The sequence below is a fragment of the Ammospiza caudacuta genome, chromosome 3 (assembly GCF_027887145.1).
Source record: "Ammospiza caudacuta isolate bAmmCau1 chromosome 3, bAmmCau1.pri, whole genome shotgun sequence".
NCBI classification, from domain to species: Eukaryota; Metazoa; Chordata; class Aves; order Passeriformes; family Passerellidae; genus Ammospiza; species Ammospiza caudacuta.
The window spans coordinates 89572850-89598659 of NC_080595.1; the positions used below are offsets into that span (position 1 = coordinate 89572850).

Sequence of the window (25810 nt, forward strand, 5' to 3'; positions counted from 1 at the left end):
CAATCTCGTTCAAAACACTTGCAAACACTACAGAGTGCCCCAGAATAAAAGCCCAAAAGATGCCAACATTTTCCCATCTACTTTACTTGTGTTAGCTGGCAGCGAGACCCATTAAAAAGAGAGATTTATGTTACATTTATTTCTCCAGTGCTTTTTAATTCATGCTTCTTGAAAGGGCACAGGCCTTTGGAATTCTGCAGAACAAATCTACTTTCCAGCAGATTTTTTTTAGAAAAAATTATAAGGTCTCTCTACTTTTCCTAGTGTTCATATTTTATTTCTTTTACTATTTTTTAAATACAGCAACACATAATATTTTAAATATTCAAAGCAGAAAACAGACTGAATACTGAGACCACTTGGGCATACAATATCCAAACTTAGGATCTTTTGATATCAACTGCCTGTAATTACGTGGATAGCTGGTTTTGTATTATGTTTACTGGTGATCAATCCCATCACTGATAAAAAGTTTCTTAAACTAATGCAAGCATGAGATTTAATTAATGTAAACTAATGTAGATTTGAGCATAATTTTAAAGAATGAAAGAGATTTGATATTGTATAGTTGGGATTTTTAAAATTTGAAACTGAAAACTATCAGAACAATGAATATGTAACAATATTTTTATCATTATTTGATTCTGACATAGCCTGTAATAAATAGCATGTAAGATCCAAATTCAGTAAGAAATGGTTTTTCATATGTGAAGTCTCAACACAATACAAGCACAAAAAAAACCTGACAGAATTTTTAGTGGAAATTTTTCTATTACATGTGCATTTTGAAAATAATAATATGGTACTCTTACATAGGTTTTCAGTGATCCTAAAACAATTTTGGAAAAATATACTAAAAAATTATTAAATAATAGGATATTTTGGGGAAGAAATTATAAGATAACCTAAATATAAATATAATAACCAGAAATCAGTGTTTATATCAAGAGAAGATATAAACTTCATCTTTAAAATGTAGTAAGTAGCAATAATTTTTCCTTTTATATCTGAAACTTTTCATGACCTTCAGCAGTTGTCATATCTGTTTGTTGATTGCACATTGGTTTTCAACTGGTTTCTATGTATTAATCAATCGATCAAAATATAAAAGTACTAAAATAAATTGATTTTTGCTAAGGTATAAGAACAAAACAGCCAGAAAATTGCACTATTAAATGCAACTATTCAGTCTAATATTGTCTTTCTTAGGGAAATACTCTTTCGTTAAATGAAGAACAAAATTTGACTACTCTCCATATTTCTTCTTTCAAAGTACATTTACCAGTAGTCAAACATCAAGAAGATGAAATTGTAAGTTTATTTAAAATGTGAGGAATGTATTAGTAAACAACAAATTTTTATCCTAAAATTTTTAACTTTATATTACAATGTCCTAAGAAATTTTTCTCAGTTACCCAACAACAAAATAAATAATGACTGCTGTCATTCTTTCTTACACAGAATTAGCAGTGTAATCCAATTTTGGTATTAATCACTACAGTTTCAAGAGCATGTGCCATTAATTCAACTTAATGTGCTGCAACCAATCAATACTTAGTCTGTAAACTCATTTGTTCTTTGGCTCTACATCACAAAAATAATTGTTGTAAAGTAGCTCTTTTTATCATCTTCAGGGTGAAGAACTGTTTAGGTAAACTCTGTAACTCAAGTTTCAGAGGATGCATTAATCTTACACTAAAATCATGATCTTCAAAGTATTTAACATGGATTTTCCTAGTATCCTAAAATACATTTTCAAATAATACTACAGAAGCCTGAAATTGCTTTTGTGAAGTATAAGAGTTTTTTACTTAATGAATACTTAGAGAATTTACACTTCATAAAACACAGTAGTTCACACGCACCATATTGTACAGTGATGTTAGGTCACTAAATATTCAGTAATTACTATGAAATGCTAACAAGGTTCAATATGAATGCCATATTTTTTAATGAATCACTGTCTGTTAATCTCTGTCGCTGTTTCAGGCTGTGGACATTCCTTGCAGTTTGCTGTGTCATGTGGCAAGCAAGTCACCACGCTACCTTTTGACACGAGCAAACTCAGGAAATCAGCTCTCCCAGGCACTTCTTTCTCACTGCTGCCTTCCCCTCCTGGCATCACTGCACTGGCAGATTTGTACACACCACATAAGCTGTATAATCATTTGCAGTTTTCACCTGATATGATGTGTCTCACCTCACTGAACTTCCTTGGCATTTACTGTGAGCTTGATGCATCCCTGTGCTCCATCCTCCTGCTGCTGAGGAGATGTGGAAGTGTGAGGCTGCCCTGCGGCTGCAGCAGGAGGGTGATGGCATTAGGGCCTTCTGGGGCAGTCTGCTCTCCTAACCCTTCTCTGTTTTTGGGCTGAAGAGGGCACAAAGATTTGCAGAGGTGCTAATTAGCAGGTCTGCAGTTACGGCCCTGCCTTCCCAGTATTCTGTGAACTGGTGTCCTGAAGATTTGTATTCACTTGTTATCCTTTGCACATAGCATGACTAGCAGTAACTGCCTGGTATGTACACTTTAAGAGATAAAATATAAGGATCTTATATTTGACAAAGAAATGAGACCTTTATAAGGACTATGGCAGCCCAGTTTTGGTCTTTCCTTGCAGCTCTCTTCATTAGGGCTCTCCTCTTGGATGTACAGGATTCTCCTGCACAGTCTCTCTACTGTAGAGGTAATGCTCAATGTGTTTAGAGATGATAATCACCCTCTGAGAGATTTGCTGGACAGAAATAATGCCATGAAAGCACTCTCATACAAGAGGCAGCAATAAGAATTTTATTTTTATTTAATCAGTCACTATGAAACTATAGTCATAGCAGTTTTAGAAAAGGCCAAAGCTATTAGGGACACAGAGTCTGCAGGTTTTCACGTTAGAATGAGTGAAGACAGCAAGATGGATTTTTGGGAATATAGCATATATATCAGAATGATAACAAAAGTGGGTAGGCAACTAATCAGATGGACACCAACAGATGTAATTTGATTTGCTTTCCCTAAGCAGTTTCATAAAATACAATTCTGCCCTTGCTCTTATGAGAGATCAGCTTCAGATGACCCTTGATTTACCTTCAAAGGTAAATATACTGACTGGATTTGGCCAGTGTTTGTGGCAGCTCAAGCACTCAGAGCTGTGAAAACTGCCTGTCCCATGTGCCTTTACCCAGTTTACTCTTTCACACCTTTGCCAACTGCAGTACTGTATTTTACTTCAATTATCTTTCCCATCCTTGCCCCATTTCCTTGCATAATTTAATCACAATTCTGCTGCATCTGGCCCACTGCTAGAGACTACTACCTATCAGGACTATCTGGCAAAAAACTAACTTGATACATTTCTTTTGGGTGTACCAAAGAAAAAAAAAAAACCAAAACAAAACAAAATAAACAAAACTACTGAAAAAAAAAAAAAAAAAACACAAAGAAAAAAAAAAAAAAACCACAAAAAAAACCCCAACCCAACCCCATGAAAACAAACAAAAAAAATCCCTCAAAACCAACCAAAAACTCTACCAAAAACCACACATAAAAGTCAAACCAAAACAAAAAGCAATGGCAAAGCCCTCTTGTTTCCCTGGGAAATGCTGCAATATATAATGAATTTTCTTTCCAATGTAGAGGCACCTTCATCTGAAAGCCATGCTTTGGTACCTGACTCTTTATAAAGGATGGAAGATCTGAAAGAAAGTATCCTGGAATCCAGGCAGGTCCAAAAGGAGGAGAGAGAGCTCTGACTGTACATGACTGAAATACTAAAATGCCATTCTGCATTCTATGAGGAATCATCAGTAATGTTATTATCATTGGTAACACTGATAACATTTTCTATATAAATCCTAAAAGGCTGTTGCCTCTGTGAAATGGTTTTTCAACCAGCTGCTTGTAGTTTCTGCCTGGGAGGAAGAGCTGTGGGAAAGCTGCAGGTCCTGGGATACACAGGATATGATCTCACAGCATTTGGTGTGATGATATTTGCATTTCATTTACCCCCTATAAGCCAAAAAGCCAAAACTAAGCTCTCTGCTTTATAGAGAGAGAATATTTAAAAGATCTAACATACAAAAATAGTGAGAGGTGTTGGTATATAATATATTAAAAAAAAATATTCTATTTGGCATCAAATTATAATATCCATTCTTATAATTTCTCTGGAGTCAAATCCCCAATTGTCTTTTCTGTCTGTGTAAGTACAGGTAAGATAAATGCTTAAATACTTAAAGCTTACATCAGAAAGAGCATCAAAATACATTTGAATCCAGCTTATTGTATTTTACTCTTATAATTTTTAAAATATTTATATATATGAAAGTAATGGTAATAATATCAATGCACTTTTTAGATTTATATTGGAAAGTTAGACATGATAATAAAGTATTACAAGTCAAAACACAAAGAAAAAAAGACAATTTTCACTGAGGTAAACAACAGACTGCCGTATAATAATTTCTTCCATAGCCTGTCATAATTCTACTTTCTGTAACTACATTTGGTGTTTGACAGCGTGTGTTCTGAGACCGTAAGCAGAGATCACACAGCTCCCAGAAGTAACTTATAAATAATGAAATTATCACCCATTCAGATACAGACACCAAAGAGATGGATCAACTTTTTCTGCTACACCTTGCATAAAAAGTTCCTTTTGAGTGCCTCAGCATCAATGTGCAATATTTTAAGCAGAAAATTGTCATGCCTCTTTTGTTCCAGTGAGCATACCAGAAACTCACTTTGCATTAAACAATGCACAACAGAAACACAGAGAATAAAACATATCCTCCAGACATCAGCTTTCAAGACACTCATTCTCTCTGCACTCGCAGAATGGCACATGAGGCAAACTCAGCAGAGGTTTCGCTTCATTGAGTTCACTGTTATTACATGAGGAATTAATTTATCTGAATACATCTGAAACATTACATTAACACTTTTAATGAGTTCTGTGTGAATGCTGGCCTAACCTCTGGCTTTTTTGGTTTGAACTTTTCTTTTGGGGGGCGGGGGGCTAAGGGGCCCTCAGTTTTCAAAGTTCAAAAATATCCTCGTTTTCTCAATTCAAGACTGGCCTAATTAATGGAGAAAGATCTCTCAGGATATTAGTCAGATTGCCAGTTCAGAGAAAGTGATGCTCAAAAAAACTAACAACCTCATAGTCCCATAGGTAGCATTTTGATTTTAGCTTTACACTTTACACAGGGAAAAAGGTGTAAAGGGACAAAACAGGTGTCATTCCAGAGTGCACTATGCATGCAATGAGGGGAAGTTGACGTTGTGACCTCCATCTTCTTGAGAAGCTGGGACTTATACCAGTTCTTAACTCCTGCTATGCAAGACTGGAAAGAGGTGTTCACCAGACAGTGTGGCAAGATGAGGGAAGAATTTAGCTGTGATGTTGAGTGAGGGGAAGGAAAAAAGATCACAAAGTATAAGTTTAGATACAGAAAATTCTCAGATACCTTCACTGTCCCCAATATTGAATTGATGAAGTCTATATGGCAGTGTTCTGCCTGGATTTCCTAACTTGCCATGTGTCTCTGAATTCTAAACAATAAAATACACAAGAATACTGTGATATATAAAATGCAGGGGGGTTTCTACCTACCATATTTTTCAGAGTTTACACCAACCATATTCTGCTTTCTACCCTCAGCAGAGTATTATCAGTGGAGTTCTGATTCAGTGACAATTGAAAGCATAATAGCCATTTTATGACCATTGCATCCCAACATCTCTCTCTTTGATTTGTATATTTACAAGAATTCCAGAAGATATATGTAGTCACTAAAAATAAGGTTATAAACAACTTACAGACAGAATTTTTGTGGTTGCTGTCTTTGCTGGGCAACATCTTGACTCCTCTTGATTTCAGTTCAATTGCCTTTTTTACTGAGAAGATAAGCAAACAAAGATAAAATAATTCATTATTAAACCTCATTAAAAGCACATATAGCTTCAAAATCATGCATTAAAATAATACAAAGCTATATAGGAAACCTACAGCAGGTTGATATAACTGCAGCTTCTGGAAAATCCAAATAAATTTTTGGTTTTATTTATTTTTGCAACGAATATAACCATGTCCTTTATGAACAGATAGGATTGGCAATATTTTGGATTCAACTTTCTTTATGTTCAAAGAAAAGAACAGCCTGTCCTAGTTACAAGTATGCATTTCCTGTGTTTGCCATTCCATATAAGAAAATCTCAAACATTAAAAAAATATATTTCTTACATAGAATATACAGAACATTATCTACATATATTCAAGGACTACAAGCTTTCAATGTGATATCCACACCTGCTTTTGTTTGATTCACTTTTCATCAGGAGACATGTTTTTAATTCTGTTTCCCAATGAGATTAACACAGTGCGTTACATTATTTGGCTCACCTAAACCCTTTTGAATCTACAGGGCAATTTCAACTGAATTAGAAAGAAGAGAGTAAGAGCTCTCACAGGGGCAACGCTTTGTGAGAAAGAACAGATGCATCAGAGGTTTAATATCTTTTTTCTCTGTTTAGTCAGCTGAATGGCTGATAAACTCCCAGCCTATCCCTATTAAGTAGTTTGGGCACCATAGGTGGGATCAGGAGCCAAGTAGGAAGAGACGTGAGAAGGCAGCAATGCAGCTATACATTAAGGAAGACACAGGGAAGAATTTTAATTGTAATGCTAAGAGAAAAGGATAGAAATATAGGACACCTTCGCAGGAAATTTATTAGTTCTGTGGGAACAAATTGAGCAACGGAAATTAAAATCAGATGTAGAAAATAATTGCAGAACAAGCATGAACAATTCAAAACTATTGTGTCAAAAAACAATAGCAATTGCAAAATAGCTGATGACTGACTCTGTACCAGAATGCTAATGACAACATCAAGATGCATTTCAGTTACCAAAAATTACAAAAACCTGTAATCCTTCCCTGATTAATATTAAATACTTTTTTCTAGACCTTGCAGGTGCTAATAATCTCAAAATGCACTTATTTATCCAAGATACAAACAGAAACACAAATTCAACTCAAACATTTCTTACGTGGAAGTAATTAGTAACTCACAGTAAATAAATTCATACCATAGAATGTAAGTTATAATTTTTGCCATTACATGGTATAAATTTTATAATTACTACAATATACACTGATCTGTATGTAAATATTTCTAAGTGAAGTGGTAGAAAGTTGTCTTTAAATACTGCATTAAAAATCATTTTTCCATTGTATTTATTTCTATATTGTAACTTCAGAGGGAAGGTGGCTTTTCTTGACTACTGAAATTGAGCAAGTACTGCAGAAAGTACATTCTGTTCAAGTGCAGCCCTTCACGCCTAAATGAGGAAAACAGGTGTTCAAATGATGAAAGATGATTGAAACACAATTGTAGCTGAATAGTATGAAATGGTTATGATAGCAGTGTGGTGTTTTCTTCTAAGGCAGGAACTGTACATCATACAGAGACATCAGTGCAGACAATATTATCCCCAAGCCATTTTGGAAGGGCAAACTTTATGGATATGGTTTTATTTGGATTTGCAACCTAAGTTTCCAGACTTAGGTTCGAAAGTTTCCATCACGTGCCACCTTAAGTTGTTTTTCAGGCTGTGCAACAAATCTGTTAAAACTATTCTATATTTAAAGGGAAATGAACAACACAGTTCTTGCAGAGAATATTTGGGATATTGTCAGGAGTTGTGGTCCCTCCAGCAGTATGAATTTCTCAATTTATTAATGTCGGTGTTATGTAAAACCTGTGAGCAGTTTTTTGAGGATTCAGAACCCATATTGCTTACATGGATGAATAATAAAAACATTGAGTTATTAGGCAATGGACAGAAAAAAAGAACTCTATTCCTCTTCTCTTTGTGCTGTGACACTATTTTAGAGTAAAAATTCCAATCATCACTCAAATTCTTTGTGACATTTCACTCTTAAGGGCGTTTGTTATACATGTTTGAAGAACATTTCATGTGAATGAGAAAAAATTATACTCACAAGCTTTATTTGAAATACAGAGGTCACAAACAAGAATGAAACAAGATGTTTTGACTAGATATATGAAAAGCTTTTTGACTGTCATGCACTGAAACAGGTCCTGCAGTTTCTATCCTTGGATTTTTTTCAGATTCTAAGAAAAAGCCATTCTGTATCTTACTGAAAGAACATTAGGGAGGGGATGCACAAAATTAAGATCAGTCATCTAAATGTATGTTTTATGAAGAGAAATAGCTCACTCAAAGGAGTGATTCATCCCCTTCTAAGATAGACACAATGAATCCCTCTCTGGAGATGCCTTTTTCTCTCCACAAAACATAACAGAAACATATAATACTTGCTGAAGCTAGATCCCTACATTTTAGACAGCAGACATTACGTGGAACGAGTCTTTTTGTCCATAAAACTTTAACAGCTAAATGTAGTTATCTAGGAGACAAATGTAGTTATCTGGGAGACATATGGACCCAAGAGGTGAAATAAGATAGTTTGATATATGAAAAGCAAATTTTTGCTTTTTTTATTATTGAATGTGTAGGTTTTTGCATGTGCCCGATAAGGTGTTTTATTGTCATTTTAAAAAGTATTAGGCAAGCATAGTTCCTAAAATAAAAACTATTCAATGTCTGAAAAAGAAACACAGACTACTGCATACTGTGGTTCAAGTGAACCAGTTCAACTCCTCCTGTAAATAAAAGAAATGCTCTGAATTGGATGTTTTATAACAATTTAATTCCCATTTGAATAACTTTTCTGAGATACTTCTCTTTAACTTCCCCATTGCACCTTCATTAGAAAGGTTTTCCTGATTTCAAAGATGATTTTCCATTTGAAAGCACAAAAAGAGGAATGAGTTTACATTAATAAAGTTAAAACTGAACAGCACTTTCCAACTTTTAAATTATTACTTTTAAAAATCTGCACAGCTTTCTGCTTGCTTCACTTAAACATCCAGTTAAGCTTAGTTAATTAGCTTACTTCACCTTTTCTGTTTATCATATCTTCAAGAGTCTTTTGGAGATGAGTTACCTACTTAGGGAAGAGGGCAGAGAGCTGAGTGTTGGAAGTCTATGGCAATCTTATCAGAGTACTGGAAAGCACCAGTGGTATTCCTTAAACTTTTGCTACAGCTGAAATAAACTCATCCATGAAAGGAATATATGCCTGGTCTTATCTGAATGGATCATGAAAGTAAAAATTTTAGGTTGTAAATCTTCATTCAAATCTACTGTGACTTTCAAGCAGCTCTTAGTTTCTGACATATTTGAACATGTGTGAAGACAATACATTTTATCCCAGACTTCAGTGACATAATATGCTTTTCCCCTATTATCCAAATACCTGAGTATCTTGCTGATTTTTCTTCCTGCATGAAATAGCCTCCAAGACCTCAAATACTGGCTACCACTCAAAGCTAAAATATTCTGACATCATCTGTTGGTACTTCCTCAAGCTGCTCTGCTGAGTTCAGCTCTTGGCTGCCCTTCACTGCAGATATTTCCTAGTACAGGTATTTGAAGGTGAAGAGGAACAGCATAATGCCCAAAGTCTGGTGATCACAAGAAGCACCTTTCCTGTCCAGTCTGAAGCTCTATGTCACTATAAGGAATATATATAGATATATTTGAATGGTTCTCTGGTTTTGTTACAGCAAAGGAAGAACCCAAATATTTTCTGTATTTTTTGCATATGTTACATATGTTTTACAAAGATTTACACTTGGCTTTAAATATTTTGCAGACTTCAGTAAAAAAGTGTGTTTGCAAGAACATTCATAAAATTATTCTTGAAGGAACTTAGCAAATTTATCTCAGTACAATACATAATTAATCAATTTCCTTTTGCTTCAGTTTCACTGTTCTTATTTTCTTCAATATGAGTAACCCTGTTGTAAAAGAAAATATTTTCTTAATTCATTGAAGAGAGAGATTGAAGAGTCCACTTCAGTGCTCTGTTCGCTTTGCCCTGGTGCCTAATCTGGTGCCACACTCTCCTCCAAAGACATAATTACGAGAACAGTACCTTTTTTTGACCCTGAAATAAATAAGCTACAGCTTCACATTTAGCAGCATCAATGTTCTATCCAGATTATACTTTCTTTCTTATTGCTCAAAGTCATGTGTGATCAGTAAACAGTTCGTTATCTCTTTCTAGGTTTTCTTCTGCTTCACTATTGCTTGTTGCACTATGAATTCTTTCTAAAAGTTTTGTATTTATGAGAATAAGAAAAAAACAATCATTCTCAATCGTACTATTAACTTTAGTTTATGAAGGGAATTCTATAATAATTTTGTTGATAAAACAACATCCCACACTCAATAAGTGTGGATGCTTCCACCAGGGAGCATCTTAAGATTTTCCTCTCAGCTGCCCACTTGACTTTTTGCAGAAGCATCACAGCCTTCCATAGAATCTCTAGTTTAAATGAATTCATTGGAATATTCATCCCTTTTCTGTTTCTCTATTTCCTGCCTGAAGAGTATTCCATCAAATACACTCTCCCAGTGTTTCTGTCACTAACAGCTTTCAAAATCTTCCCTACTAATCAGTATTATAACTCCAGAGAGCTTCACAGCAGGCACAAATGTTTCTCCTATATGGCTACCTGTAAAAGCTGTAGGTTCATGATCAGTTGGCTTCCTTGTTCCATCAATTCAGCAAAGTAGTGCCTGTCACTATCAGACCTTCCACCTGCTCCCTATGCTGGAAATCTCTGCATGCAGTACTAGTGAATAAATGGCACCAAGATAAATTGGTGTCACAGTAGATTTTTACACAAATCTTTCTCATTCTATTTGTATAAACTGACACAGGTTCTGCAGGTTTAAAAAGAAGCACAGCCATTTGTTTTCCATTAACCTTCTCTATGTCTCCCAGCTGGCCCTTTGCCCTGATGGACTGCCTTAGCTACATTGTGCTTTCAATGTATGATATATCATAATAAAACTGGTCCAGCAGGCATCAAGTCTTCAATGACTATGGGGGCTTGACTAAATACATGTATTTTAAATATATGTATGGCAGTGATCTCTGTATTGTATTGCCCTGATCCTAGTTATTGTAAATGGGCTGCAGCTGTGATGTCCTTGCTTGGGCAGCAGCTGTAGCCCATGGAGGTAGCTGGGGTAAAAGGGGGTGAGGCATTCAGAGAGGGCTGGAGAGGAGCCCCTGGTGGAGAAGCAAGAGCAATGCTGCTGTGAAGATTGCAACATCTGGTGACCCCGATGTGGTGGAGAACACGCAGCCACAAGGAACATCGAGAGACGGTATGGGACCCCCTGATATGATAGAAGAGAGGACAGCTGAGGGCTGCGGTAGCCAGAGAGCTGGGACTTGAGACTATAATATGGCCTTTGAATCAAGGAGCTGTAACAGCAGAAAGCTGTGAGAATATGGCCTTTGAGGAAAAGAGCCTTGGAACATCTAGGGATTTGTATGTGTTCAAGACAGCTGAGAGCTGTGGCAGCCTGAAAGCTGGGACAAAAGATCCAGGGATAAGTATATATTGAGGAGCCCCCGGCAGAGAAGCAAGAACAACACTGCTGTGAAGATTACAACAAATGACTGCAGATATTCTCCATAGTTCTGGAAAATTTTATCAATACAATTTAGTCTATGAATAAACAGCATTGCAGAACACACTGGGTAGTAGTGTCTAGGAACTGGCTCTAAAAGAAAATGAGAACCATTCAGTTCCTTGTTTGAATGCCACTTCAGCCATAGTCTTTTGAATAGTCTTAACTGAATGACTGTTACTAAATTGGCATCTTCTTAGGGCTGATATAATGAGACAGGTACATCTTAGCCTTTTTAGCAACATTTTACTAGGCACGTAAGAAAGAAGTATTACTGTGGCAGTACTGGAATATGTAAGTGGTTCTATTAGCCACAGAAAAGAATTGCCAAGAAAAATGGTGGATTATCTCCTTGTTAATGTTTTCATATCAAGACTGGTTTACTCTCTTGATAATAAAATTTAACAAAAATATATATTTTTGTCTCAGGACCATTTAAAGGAAAAGTCCATTCAGCATCACTTAAGAGCTAGAAAATATCAGGTTTTTTTTCTGGTTCATGATGTTATCAATTGCTTTTATTATTTTCTTTCTAAATATACTCTAAGTAACAATTCTAAAAGAAACCCCTGACTAAAAGTACCATGCATCAAGGAAACACTGCAAATTCTTTTCACTTATTTAAAACATAATTTCTAGCATTTTAAAGAATATGTGGAAAGGACAGGCATTTATAGGCAGACTTTGTGAGTTATGAAAATTAGTTGAAAGATCTAGCAATTGCAAGTTGATTTACATTATTTCACTCATGGTTTTCCATTAGCATACATTTATTTCAGCAGCCTCTATTATATTCATTATTTGACTTCAGGATTATCTGTTTGTTAAATCCTGAATTACTGAATGTAATTAAACACAACAGATAAATAACTTGGGGTACATAATTATTAAAATACTTAATACCTTCTTGAACCTTGCTGAAAACTTGCCAAAAATAGAATATTTTATTTGAAACACTCTATAACAGAGGCCAGAGTTACTGCAAAAGTAAAAAAGTAAACACAGCCATAAATCATGTTTTGTTTTGGAAGCTTTCTTATTCTGTTCTACTTCTAGGAATTTTGAAATAAATATTTAACTTAAGCAGACCACTTTTAGCTGTATAGCTAAAGGTATTGTGGGGTTCTTTCCTCCTAAAAAGAAAGCAAAAAATATTTTTAAAAATCCTTCTATTGTTCTGGCAATAAGCAAAAGCTAAGCAGGCATTCTGTACATGCTGTAAATAGGCAAGAAAGCAGGGGATTCTTTATGACACCTTTTAAGTCATTCTGTGTACATTGATAAGCTTTGTTTCTAGGAACTGCCAGATTTTCATCTCTTAGTGAAGGATACTTCACCCCTGGGGAATTTACACATTTATGAAGCACTGGCATAAGACAAATCATATGCTCTGCAACTGCCACTGAATATGCAAAGGGAATTCATGTATTAGCATAGGTGAGGGTAGAGGAATTTAAAATAAAAAAATAAGTTCATAACTGAATGACTGCAACATCTTTCCCCCCATGGCAATGCCGTCAAGGAGCAAGGCAGAACAAGAGCTGCATCCAATGATATATATGGTGAGAGTTCATTTCCATGAGACCAGTGTTGCTGGTATGGCAGATATGAAGAAGACAAGGCAGAGCATGTCACTGCAATGTATTATTTTTCTGGTGCTTTTCAGGGCTATTCAACACCATGCCTCCTTCTGAATAGAAACTCTGAAGCTAAAAAAAAATATTGCACAGGTAAACACAGAGAATTTGGGACATAAATATTTTTATTGATGAAATCAACATCAAAATACAAAAAAAATCAAATGAAAATGAGAACAGTTTGTCAAGTATTTTAATACTATATTTACTTGATGCATTAAGATGTGCTGTTCTAGTACAGTGCTAATTTTTTTATACCAGTGAGATGGTTTTCTTGACCATATAAAAAATGGGGCAATAAATATTGCTAAAAATGCAAGCTACAAAGATCTGAAAAAATGGCTGGACAAATTAATTATTCATAGCTTTATATCCAATTGGTAGTTCCAATATTTTAATGAAATAAATTATAATAATTTTGTTTGCCTGATGAAAGATCAAACAAAGGAAAGAAAATTAAATTGACTGCTTGTTAGTATTAGTTTTGGCTGACTGGAAAAGGCCAAGTTACAGCAATAATATAGCTATGGTAAGATAGTAATAAACATGATGTTAATTTGATATGAGGGGGAAAGAGTAATTAAAGCATCTGTATGCTAATTTTATGAAAAGTGTGATAATCAAAATTCTTACTAGGAAAAAAAAAATTATTATTCCATTGTTGCTCAAAGAGATGTGTTATGCTGCCTCCCATACTGATTTGCTTTCAAAAAGCCAGTGACAGTGATAGATGTGCTAGGTTAGAGTGGAGATTTAACAACAGATGGAAATGAAACTCCAAATAGGCCACTCCCCTTCCCCTCACCCTTTCCAGTAAGAGAAGGATAAAGACAAAGACTGTGGCTTGAGATAATAAAAAGGAAAAAAAGCCATGGAATAAGGGACACGCAGTAACAGCAACAATATCAATAACAAAAGTATAAAAAAAGAGAAGGCGCTTTACATGTTACAGGAGTTTGCCACCTTGACTTAGTTCTATGCGGCTGCCAGGAAAAAGACAGGATGGTGGAGGCTCCCTTTGGTTGACTCTCCCTGTCCTTGAGCCAAAAACAATGGGAGAGAATGGTGGACAAACCCCTGAAAGCCAAATTGTCTGTGTCATGCCACACTGCCAGTTCAGAAACTGGACTTGATTTAGCATGGCTGCTTCTGGCACTGGCGCTGCACCATGCTGGCTCTGCTGGGGTTTTGGCTCCACAACACAGCGGTCCCTCTTTTGTGAGCACCATGGCTTGGAGACACAGTGGCTTTACGTCTCCAAGCCACATCCAGAGAAAGCGGACAGGGGTGAGCAGCACCAGCAGCAAAGAATGATCCCGACAGAGCCGATCCCAACAACCTCCCCAATGGACAGGCAAAATTAGGTGCTTTTGGGGGTGCACTCAACCTTTTCTGGCCCCCAAAACCACCCCACCACCAATGATATGGCTGGTATAGAACAGCAACCTTGCCCTGCCCACATAGATATAGGGCCTGCCTCCTCTGCAGCCAGGATAGTGAAGCAATAAAAAGCTCCCCTGTGCACACACAGAGGATCACAGGGATATGGTGGTGGATGGGTGAGACAAATGCCACCTCTCCCTGGCCCTTCTGCAACCACTCTAGATCTGTCACCACAGGTGTAGAAGAAGCACAGAGGGTCATGGGCAAGTGGGGGAACCAAGACAGAGACCCAAGCCTCTCCAGGGCTGTCTCTGGTGAGACCAAGTCCTAGGGGTTAGGGCACAGCTCACTCTAGGAGCTCTCCAGTCACTTCAGAGACCCAGGAGGGGCCCTACTTAGGGATACAGAGCTCATTGTGAAGTAAAAGGGAAGAGCATTTTTGTATTCCACAAGGATAATTACGGAGTATTTAGGGAAGGAACCAACACCAGGGAAAGGAATGGATTAAATTGGTACAAGAGGTGTGTGAGATCAGAACAAATAGATTGTAATAGATTTATAATAAAATATAAAAATGTTAGAAATATATTCTTGTATTGATTTTGAGCAGCAGCTTTTTGTGGGGGGGTGGGGTGCTGCAGGGGTGGCTTCTGTGAAGAGCAGTCAGAAGCATCCCTCATGTCCAACAGGACCAAAACCAGGTGGTTCCAAGACGGACCTGCCACTAGCTAAGGCTGAGGCCATCAGCGATGGGGTAACATATTTAAAAAGGAAAAAAGTCACAGTGCAGCATTAATAGCAGCCAGAGAAAGGAGTGAGAATATGTGAGGGGTGAGCCTGATTTGCTCATGACAGTACCTGGTGAGTGATACTTTGCTATCCTTATCTCAATACATTTTCTCTTACTTGTCCTGGTGAGGTGGAGGAGTGAATGACTGATATGGTGGGCACCTGGCATCCAGCCAACATCAACCCACCACAGTACTTATGATGGACTGTGATGCAAATGGACAAGCTTGTGATTTTGTTTTGTGAATAGCATTTACACGTGACAGCTATCATAAAAAATCTGTATAAGGACTCTACACAACTTACTGTCTGACAAAACATAAAGGCTGCTTTCATTAAATATCTAGGGACTGCAATTAAATTTACTGACTTTTCTGTTTCCCTGAAACAATGGTCAATTACCGCACAATTATACATCTTCACCACACACACATGAATGAACCAAGCAAGCAGTCAAAGAGACAGCACAAACTGACTTTAAAGAGCTATTCTTTCTAGCAAGCAGCAACAGGAGAAAGCAGTCAAAGTAACATTAGAAAGTTCAGTCCCAAATGCTCTGAGGACAGCTGCTCAAGATTTAGAATTTCTGGGAAATTAGAATCATCACAAAGATTCCTTCAGTTTTGTCTGGTAATGAGGACTCATCTATTAGTAAAGTGAGTGTTGAATGATTACGTAAAAAAGTCTATATATTTATTTCATGTGTCTCAAAGACAGGATAGCTGAATATATCAACACATCAATCCCACCTACATGTGTGTATTCTGAAACAGTCTGTTTAAACTATTGGGAATAGCTGCCCATAAGCAAAATGTTTCTTGGAGGTCTCAGAGTCATATAGCCAGCAATGCAGGATTTGCTCAGAGGACAAATACAACGATTGTGTCTGGAGACAATCAGACATTGGAAGCATTCTTTCACTGCTAGGTTTTGTGCCTGAAAACAAGGTCGTGTCTGTCACAAGACTTAGATTTTGTGGAGTTGTGTTTTTTTTTTTTGTTTCATGATCAGTTAAAATAATTATTTAAGTTGAGAGAAGTACCTAAGATGGAAATACATGTCAAGGCTGTTGAATTTTAGTAGAAATAAGTTTCTGAAAACAAAAACATAAGGGAGCAGCTCAAAATGCTGGGACATTATAGCCTGGAGAAGAGAAAACTTGGGGGAATCAGGGGTAGATCTTATTGGTGTGAATTAATACTTGTGAGATGAGATGGTGTTCAGTCAGTGGAGCCAGAGCCTTCATTATGATAGCCATTGACAAGATGGAAAGCAATAAGCACAAATTGAAACTCAGGAAAACCCACTAACTAAAAAGTGAAAACCTTTTTACTCTGAGGGTAAACAGTGGCGCTGGTTGCCCAGAGAGGCTGCAGGTTCTCTAATCTTGGAGGTATTCCAAGCCCACCCCTGGCCCTGTCCTGGGCAGCTTGCTTTAGGTTACCCTTCTTTGAGAAGGACACTGGGCAGGTGAGCTCCAGAGGGCTCTTCCAACCTCCGCTACTGTGCAATCTGTCGTGCTAGTAGATTTCTCTAGCTGAAAATATTGTTACTTCTGCTTTGTTTTCAAATGCACACATAATATAATTACTAATGCTGTGTAATAAAAAGAACTTATAGAAGCAGTTGGATTAACCTGTTTTTTATACCACTATGAATTTTCATCCTATGGGTCTTGAATTTTTTCTCTGATGTTTTAACACAGTTAATGTTAATATCACTAACATAGGAATTTATTTAATTGCAATTGAGTCTGATAAGATAGATAACTATGTAAGTCATGATCTCTCATGTAATTCAGAAATCTTTGTATTAAATACAGTAAAATGTATAAACCTGCAATTCATAAGAATGATTTAAATTAAGAAAGGAAGTTTCTGTAATTGTAAGAATTTGATTGTAATAAGATACTTTCACATGTAATTCAAGGTATATTCTACATCAAGGATGTTCACATTTTTACCCAATATCTGATGTATTATGCAGATCAAGAGAGATACATCTGAAATAACCATCTCACCAGATATTTCCCAAAAGTTTTAAGTACTTGGTGAGTATTTGTCTAGAGATAAGATATATTGAAGAAGATCAAAAATTGTTTTCCAGTGTATGTTACATCATCACAAACTTCCTCCTTGTTACTATGTTGATTCACAGTTTTCTGGTGCCTCAGCAGGACAAATCACAATATTTTTGTGGACCTCAATTGACAGTCTTTAGACCTTAAGATACAGAGTTTACATAAGCGGTGCGTTTTCATTCATAGTACCCAGCAGTGGTATTATATATGCATCCTTGATATACTTTGGAAAAAAAATAAGTTTTAAGTGCAAAGGATCACATACTTATGCTGAGTTGCCAAAATTAAATGAAATTTCATATTTTTTTTCTGAAATGTTCAAAATATTTTTAAAACTAAAAGGACTATGTATATTAAATGCTTTTGTTGCACATGCATGCCATGGTCACCAGAAAACATACAGTTGTTGCAATGTATGTGTAATTTCAAAATTTATAGAGGTACCACACTTTCAGTGGAAAAAACACAAATGTTTAAATTCCTAAAGGATTTGATGCTGTGGGGGGTAAAAGGGTTGAAACAGCGTATATAACTGCAAAATATGAAAGCACAGATAATTTAGGAAGCTTTTCTATTTTCAATATAACTATCATGACTTTCATCTTGAGCATTGATTTATAAAGTACAAAAATCAATAAAGAATCCATTCTAAAAAATTGCATTTTAAAAAGTATCTACATGAACACAAATAGAAATGACAGCAACACTGACATCCTTTTGTCTTCTTTTGAAGTTGTATATGCAAATATATGCAGGAGCATGAAATATAATCCGTACTATACTATGGTTGAGTCAAATTTCCAAACGATGAATGTAGCTTCTGGATAAGAGTTAGGTTTTGAATAATGAAGGAAGACAATGTTTAGATAGAAGCCTGCCTTTGTGTGGAATTGACTTTCTCTAAGTTTCATTCCAGGCATGTTTTTAAAGCAAAGATCAGACTGACTGCAAAGAAGTTTATTATGAAAAAAGTGAGCAAGCAAATACATATTTAGAGCAGACTGCATTGTGAAGCACACATACTTTTTCCAAAAGTAAATCCCTAGAGACATCTGATCACACAGGGAAAACAGATATTCAGCGTCAGAGCAATAGTTACATAGTAATAACAAGAGTCAGCTTTTTACTGTGTCTGTGATATTTAAACATAATTATCAAATTCCACCACCACTTTAGTGATGCCTAAAGGTAAAGGGCTTTCTAGGCATGCTTTTATTGGTTTCCTACCTTGAAACTGAGCATTAAATCCCTTTCGTCGGTGATTGCTATCAGACGTAAAATGAAGTCGTAACCAGTTCTTACTGCTGATAACTGGAGAAGGTAGATTCATACCACTCAACCTGGAAAAAGGAAAAAAGTCTAATATTAAAAAAATTCATGTGTACACCACTTTAAAGAGAAACCCCCTCAAACCTCAAAATATATTAGATCACAATGATTTGCTGTCATCTAATCTCAATGTATTACTAGTTAAGTAACTATTATGTTGAAAGGAACATGTTGTTTTTTTTTTTTTCTCATTACAGTTATCCCTTTTATGATTAAAACTTGTTTTTCTGAAATATTTTTTTCATGAATTAAAGAAGAAAACCAGTCTTATGAGAGTGTGTGCATGCAAGTGTAGGTGTGCATGCATGTGTCAAAACATTCAGCAGAAAATAAGCCCATTCAGTTATGACAAGATCTCATTATCTGACTCCCTGCTGTGGGATTTGACAGGAAGTCAAATCTCAAGTATTAAGAAGTGTTAAATAAGGGTTATGGATGCTATCTAATTTTTGGTTTGAGTGGTAAGTTATAGGCCTACAACTATGCTAGTAGAACTGATTTTGTGTATATTAAGTCCAATCCACATTTAATAAAAAAAAACACAGAGAAGTCTAATCACAACAGTGGGTATGAAGAAAGTGCACAAAGAAATTTTCTAGTACAGTCATACAGGCAACAGGCCCTTGGCCCACACTGGATTATTCCATTGTCATTCATTACACTACACCACTACACCATTTGTTAATGCAGTAGCTACCACAAAGAACCTAATATGATGTAAATTCACGTCTTAGTTTACCAGATGGTACCCTTTTTTTTGGTTTTGCATGACCATGCTCCAGATTTTTTTTTTTCCCTGAATAGCTCTGAAGAACTACACAAAATTAAGTTTATCCTTTTAAAAAATCTTGATTACTTAAAACAAAAGTCAAACTGATGAATATCAGAAATTCTCAGCTAAGATATAATCTGTGTGAGGGTAGATTTGCCAGTGCTGAAGTAGACACAGTACATATATTGGAGCTAAAAAATAACCAAACTGAAATGGGATTTAGTCTCCCTCCAAAATTAATCAGCATAGTGAAATAGATGCCTTTTTTTTCATCACAGTATGAGATATCAGAGTTTCATTAAATATTCTAGATTAATAGGAAACTCATCATGTTAGGAAATAATGTTTCTTTGAGAAGTATAGCTAGAACCACGGCTGAATCCCTTTTATTTTTTTCTGCAGTGGAGCAAGACCAATATATTGAAATAGAGATTTTTAACCAATGGGGGTTTTTTTCTACATATGACATGCAAACTAAATCAGAGAAATTTTATTTTAATTTATAATCTCATTTTCTTTATCTTCTTGTTAACAACATAAGGAAAACCCAAACCCTGTTTAAAAACAGTTTTGATTGAAAAAAAGGATTGGTCTTTTACAAGAATATTTACGCACTTCATTTTAAACATGGCATTAAATAGTTTTTAAAGGTGTTCATTAAATTATTCAGACCTATACATTTCTACATCTCATTCAGATGGACTTTTATAGTTTATATATTCTTTCAAGCACACTTTATATTAGAGCACTGCTCTAAATATTTGTAATTACAAACTGGTCTTTTCTGTTTCAAATCTACTTAGAATTTGGGTGTACCTGTAAAAAGTACTGAGATATAACTAAAAGGAAAAGAAAAAACAAAACCATATGTAGAATACAGAACATATCTTTGCTAGTATCTCTTAGCAATTGTCAAAATGTATGCTCAATCTAAAAGCTTTTACTATACTTTACTATAGACTGTACTTCACTGAACTGACAAATCATTTGTCCAAGTACATAAAGTTACATTCTAGAAACACTGTTTTAGGGGTTGGTTTTACTTCAAAAAAGAAATATACAAGTAGTAACATTCTAGCTAGTATATCCAGAGCTCTAAATTTCAAAGCTGGCAAAACTCTAGACTGAAATATTCAGTTGTAATATGAATTAAATTGTATATTTAATAAAAGATTAAATGAACATCATTATAAAAGCATGTTCAGAGCAGATCTTTCCTTAGTTACATATCTAATAGACAGATATTTCCCTGACACACAATACACATGATATTTCCATATCTGTGTGAACTCTGCAAGGTTCTTAACAGTCTCAAATCTCCCCATAATACTAAGAAACATAATATGAAAATGAAACTGAGAGTGTATTTAAAACAACCTATTTTAGCACAGCTCTAATTTAGCTGCATAATTTCTTTCATACTGAACTCTAGATAAGAATATGATCTTTAACAGCAATGCTGTTTATGTTTTAGTTGGAGAAAGTGAGAAAGCGTAAAATATCTTTGTGGTCCTTGCAAGAAAGTTATAACTAGTATATGGCACAGTGGTGTTTGATTTTTTTCTGTAAGGTTTTTAAAATGTCTTCACTGTAGTACAGAAATTAAAAAAAAAAAAAAAAAAAAAAAAAAAAAAAAAAAATCTGGGAGCGTCAGCTGGCAATCCTGTAGCTGAAATGTGGACATCAAAAGTGATGCCCCTACACAAAGTACGTCACTCTATGGCATTCATCTTGTTTAGGTGGGACTTCCTATGGAAAATTTCAGTTTCCACTAATGGCAGATCCAAAAGTTTGTGGATACAGTGTAAAATTCCTCTTTACATGTTAATTGATCATTTTCATTTTTCATGGAATTTCTGAAGGATGGGCAACCAAAGCTGTGTATGGAAGAGAGAGGTGGGCATGGTTACTGATGAAAGTGGCAGATCATCCCATGAATTGATACAGCAGGCAGATCTGAACCTCACACAGAAGTTGAAGTATTATATGACATTGGGTTTTTTTCCTTCTTTCTTATCTCTAGGTGTGTTTTGGGTTTTTGTTATTTTTTTTAAATAACAGAATAGGAGACAAATAAACTATTTCCATTGCACAGTGAATATCAAAATTAAAAAAAAAAAATTAATAACGTGTATGTTCGTCAGAGAAAAGTAAAAATCAGTAATGTCAAGGACAGTTGTATTCCAGTCCTACAAACCAGAATATTACACCTACAGAAAAAGACACAATGTGGGGAAGGGGTCCATAGAACACATGTTCTTTGGTATTCTGGTATACAAAATACAAGTCCATGGCCAGAGGATGTGCTTTTCAGTTTAGCTGCTCTTGTTCACCAATAGAGAGGCTGGACACCACTGCTCAACAGATTCCCAAGGAGACATTCTCCTGATGGAATGATCCCTCCCAGTCCCACAAAGAACAATTTCCTCTGAGCTTGACCAGCTGAGAGGTGCATCATGTACCACCATTTGTGACTAAGTGCCCACGTGTGTGCTGGTGCTACTGCATGTGCTCCCTCCGACTCAGTATAGCCTTTACTGTTACATGATACCTTTTTAGTTGAATATTTATGGAAAATAAGCAGTTTGGTTATGTCCATATTAGTAAATTGAACAGTGGCACTTCATATCAATTTCTGCTTAAAAGTCTACATTATTTAAGTTTAAAACAACCGAAAATAGTGGAATCTTGGAATCATAGAATGGTTTGGGTTGGAAGGAATCTTAAAGATAATCTGGTTGCAACCAGCTGCCATTGGCAAGGACATCTTTCACTAGACCAGGCTGCTCAAAGCCACATCCAATCTTGGACACTCCAAGGCATGGGGACTCCACAGCTTCTCTGGGCGACCTGTTCCTGTGCCTCATAAGACTCATATTGAAGCTATTCTGCCCATGGTGTGTGCTCCCTTGATCTCTCATGGGATCAGTGTAGGCAGCTGAGTAAACCACAGGATCCCAATAGGCATTGGGAATGTGACCACGCCTTCTGAGGTGTTCAGGAAATACTAACAGGCAGGACTTGTGCTGGTAGGTTGCTACAAAAGAAAAGGTGCAACTAAAGCAAAGTTGTCTTTATTTCAAGTGCACATACATAATATTCATTCCTGTGGCATGTGAATAAAGGTAGAGTAATTTTAGCTCAGTTTAGGTGTTATATCTAACATCATAGGAAGGCTTGGAACTACTTCGTATCAGACAAATTATTCAGATAGGATAAAAACCCCCATATTTCTAATATCAAAGTTCTCCTTAAAAGATTTCATGCTTTGATCTCTATTAAGGATTTCTCCAATGCTGTCTAGAAAGAATACTGAAAGTTTCTCTGTCCCTTTTAGCTGAAAACATTTATTATATGGGAAGTAATAGAAAAGAAATTAAATTCCTCACTTATGTTTGAATTCTGCCTCCACTATGAAAATTGTAATGCATTTTTGACACTGATTTTAAAGCCTAGCACAGATAGTCTTGAAAATCTGCCCTAGCCTAGACAGATAGTGATATCTAATCTAAATTACCTTATCCAAGTACACATATATATGTATAAATAATGTTATTTATGCATTTTATGGAAATAGTTGATTTGACTTGCAGAGTGTTGAGTTTTCATCTCCTGTACTGATGGCAGCCAGGACTTTATTCTCTAGGACCAGGGGGTTAAAAATCCAAGTGTCACTTGGACAAGTGACACATTTGAATGCTCTGGGCTTATGGGTATTTGAGGCCATGCACTGAAAGGGACTGAAGGAAACATTAAATAGCTGTTTATTCACTGAGTATCAAATACTCAGTGACATGTTAAATAGCAACTCTGTGAGAAGAAAAGAAGCAAACAGAAAATAGGTTTTCAAATAACATTGTAAGGTAGTGTATTTACCTGTAGGCTTAGAATGAGAATTGCACATGGAACCTAAAATCTCTAATTTCTGCATAGTAGATGTTGCACTGTGCTCTACTGAACAAGATAGATTTGCAGGGAATTCCTGTGCCTGTTCCAGCATCATAAAGAATTAAAGGCCAAGGTTTTGAGAGCCTTAAAGGTATACTAGTATCATAATACACCTATGCTGGCAAACATTGCATCTTACAAGAAATAATGAGAAATAATTAAACAACCCCAGCTATTCTTCTTCTAAATCTGAAGGCAACTAGGCTGCTGCAGGATCAGAGACAGCAGAGGAAACTCTTTCTGTTGATCATTGTGAGCTGCAGACAAACTTTTTCATGTTATACTACTTCAAGTGATGTTTTAATTTTTATTCTTATTCCATCATTTCCTCACACAGACACTAATCTACTGTTTATGCAAGTAATAAGATATTCTGTTTCCATGCAGTCTTGGAGGAGTAATGTTTTCCTTATGTACAGTATGTCAGATATAGGAGCAGAACGTCCTTTGAAGTCTATTGCATTACCAAGAGATTGTGATAAGGTTTATCAAATTCATTACTAACAGGATTGCCACTGAAATATTTTTTGTCTTTCCAGTAGTTACTGTTTGACTCAAATTCAGGTATAATAAAACTATTTTACATTTAATTAAGAGGACTGATCTAGAAAGGTGTAATTTTGGTTTTGATTTTGGATCTGTTAATAAAATAATTATTATTTTTGTATGAAGAAATAAACCTAATTTTGTCTCTTTTACAAGGTTCTTGACATTGTTTTGACTATCATAAACAGATAATCTTATCTTATAAAACAACTGACAGTTCAGTTTCATGAAAATGCAGGAAATAAAGTGGGTTTTGTCAACTCATCTATCCTTATCCTTCTAATTTAGCTACTCTCACAATTTTCTATTAAGCAAACTATATATATAGTGAGAGTAATATTATTGTTCAAAACAACAGTAAGTGTATTGTTCAAAATTACAGTAAAATATAATAAAATTAATTGAATCAAGTCTATATAAATACGTGCTCTGTAAGGACTAGTTCAGATCTAAAAAAAAGAGAGAAGCACTCTAACAATCATGCATCAGTTTTGAATACTTCTGCTGTTTCTATAATCACTTAACCACAGAAGTATTTGTATTCTCTAGAATGTGTTTATTTATTTATTTATCTATTTGTTTATTTTGAAAATAGTGCAAAATATTGTCATGGTTTAGGAATGGTATTCCCCAATTTAGTTCTCCCACCAAGACTCCAAACCATACTACTGCTCATTTGCTTCCCCCTTCTCCTTCCCTTCCCACACCAGTGGAATGGAGTTGAGAACTTGAGGCATAAAATGTAAAGATCATGTGTTGAAACTGAAAACAGCAATGAAATAGGAACAGTAACAACAACAATAGTAGTAGCAAAAAAAAGTAATGAAAAAAAAAGAAGGTGATTCATACACAAAATGCTCATGAGGACCCGAAGGCAACAAACAATGGCAGGCAATGACAACATATTTTTCATCCAGAAGCCACAGCCTTCTTTTTGGATGTCAGAGTCCCTTATCCCTACCCGCAGCAATGCCCTGTGCTACAGAATTACCTCACTGACATGCCCACAACCATGCCCCCTACTACTACTGCAAAAAAATGAATTCTGTCCTGGCTGAAACAAGCACAAACATTTAATGAATTTCCATAACAGGTCTCTGGGTTAGGAAATTAAGAAAGAAAATTGTACCCTAATTTTCAGCTGAGAGCTATCTTCCATTTTGCACTCCTCTTCTGTAGATTCAGATCCAAACATTCAAGAACATTCAAGGATCATCACTCACTAACTGACAAAACAACAGGAGATAGTTTTCTAAGGCATAAAGTATGATTATTGCAGCAAACAAATGAAGACATAGTCTATGCCTATTTGTATATATAGTCTCTCTGTATTATCTCTATTCTATATGTAAATATTTATATTTACTATAGATAAATTAAAAAAGAATATTGGAGGTTTATTACTTCAAACTCATTGTCACACCAGGATGGCCAAGGCCACATCAGGTATTAATAGAGAGCAAGTAATGAGCTGCTTTAGCTGTAAGTAAATGTGTAGCTTTTCAAACTGTGTTAGAGGGTTAGAGACAAACATGCTTACTGTGGCTGCAGTTTCACAGACATGAGATGCTCTGACAAGCAGCTGCTGCCTAAAAGAAGTGTGATGTTATTTTCTGTTCTTCCTTCTCCTGCATTTCCTACTCCTTCCTTAATCCTTTGCTTCCATATTGCCCTTCTTTACATGCATCAGCTTGGATTCTTGCTGGAATTTCTGTGATCTTATTTAAAGACTATAATGGAAGAAAATTAT

The 25810-nt window shown here is 35.7% G+C and overlaps 1 protein-coding gene across 1 annotated transcript in view; it reads right to left on the reverse strand.

The window, feature by feature from the left end:
- CSMD1 (CUB and Sushi multiple domains 1) overlaps window positions 1-25810 on the reverse strand; it is a 1059051-nt gene that overhangs the window by 366291 nt on the left and 666950 nt on the right. The window contains exons 6-7 of the mRNA XM_058802826.1: window positions 18693-18805; window positions 5816-5893 (exon numbers count right to left, since the gene is read on the reverse strand). Of these exons, the coding sequence (XP_058658809.1) occupies window positions 5816-5893; window positions 18693-18805 (191 nt within the window). The remainder of the gene's footprint in view (window positions 1-5815; window positions 5894-18692; window positions 18806-25810) is intronic.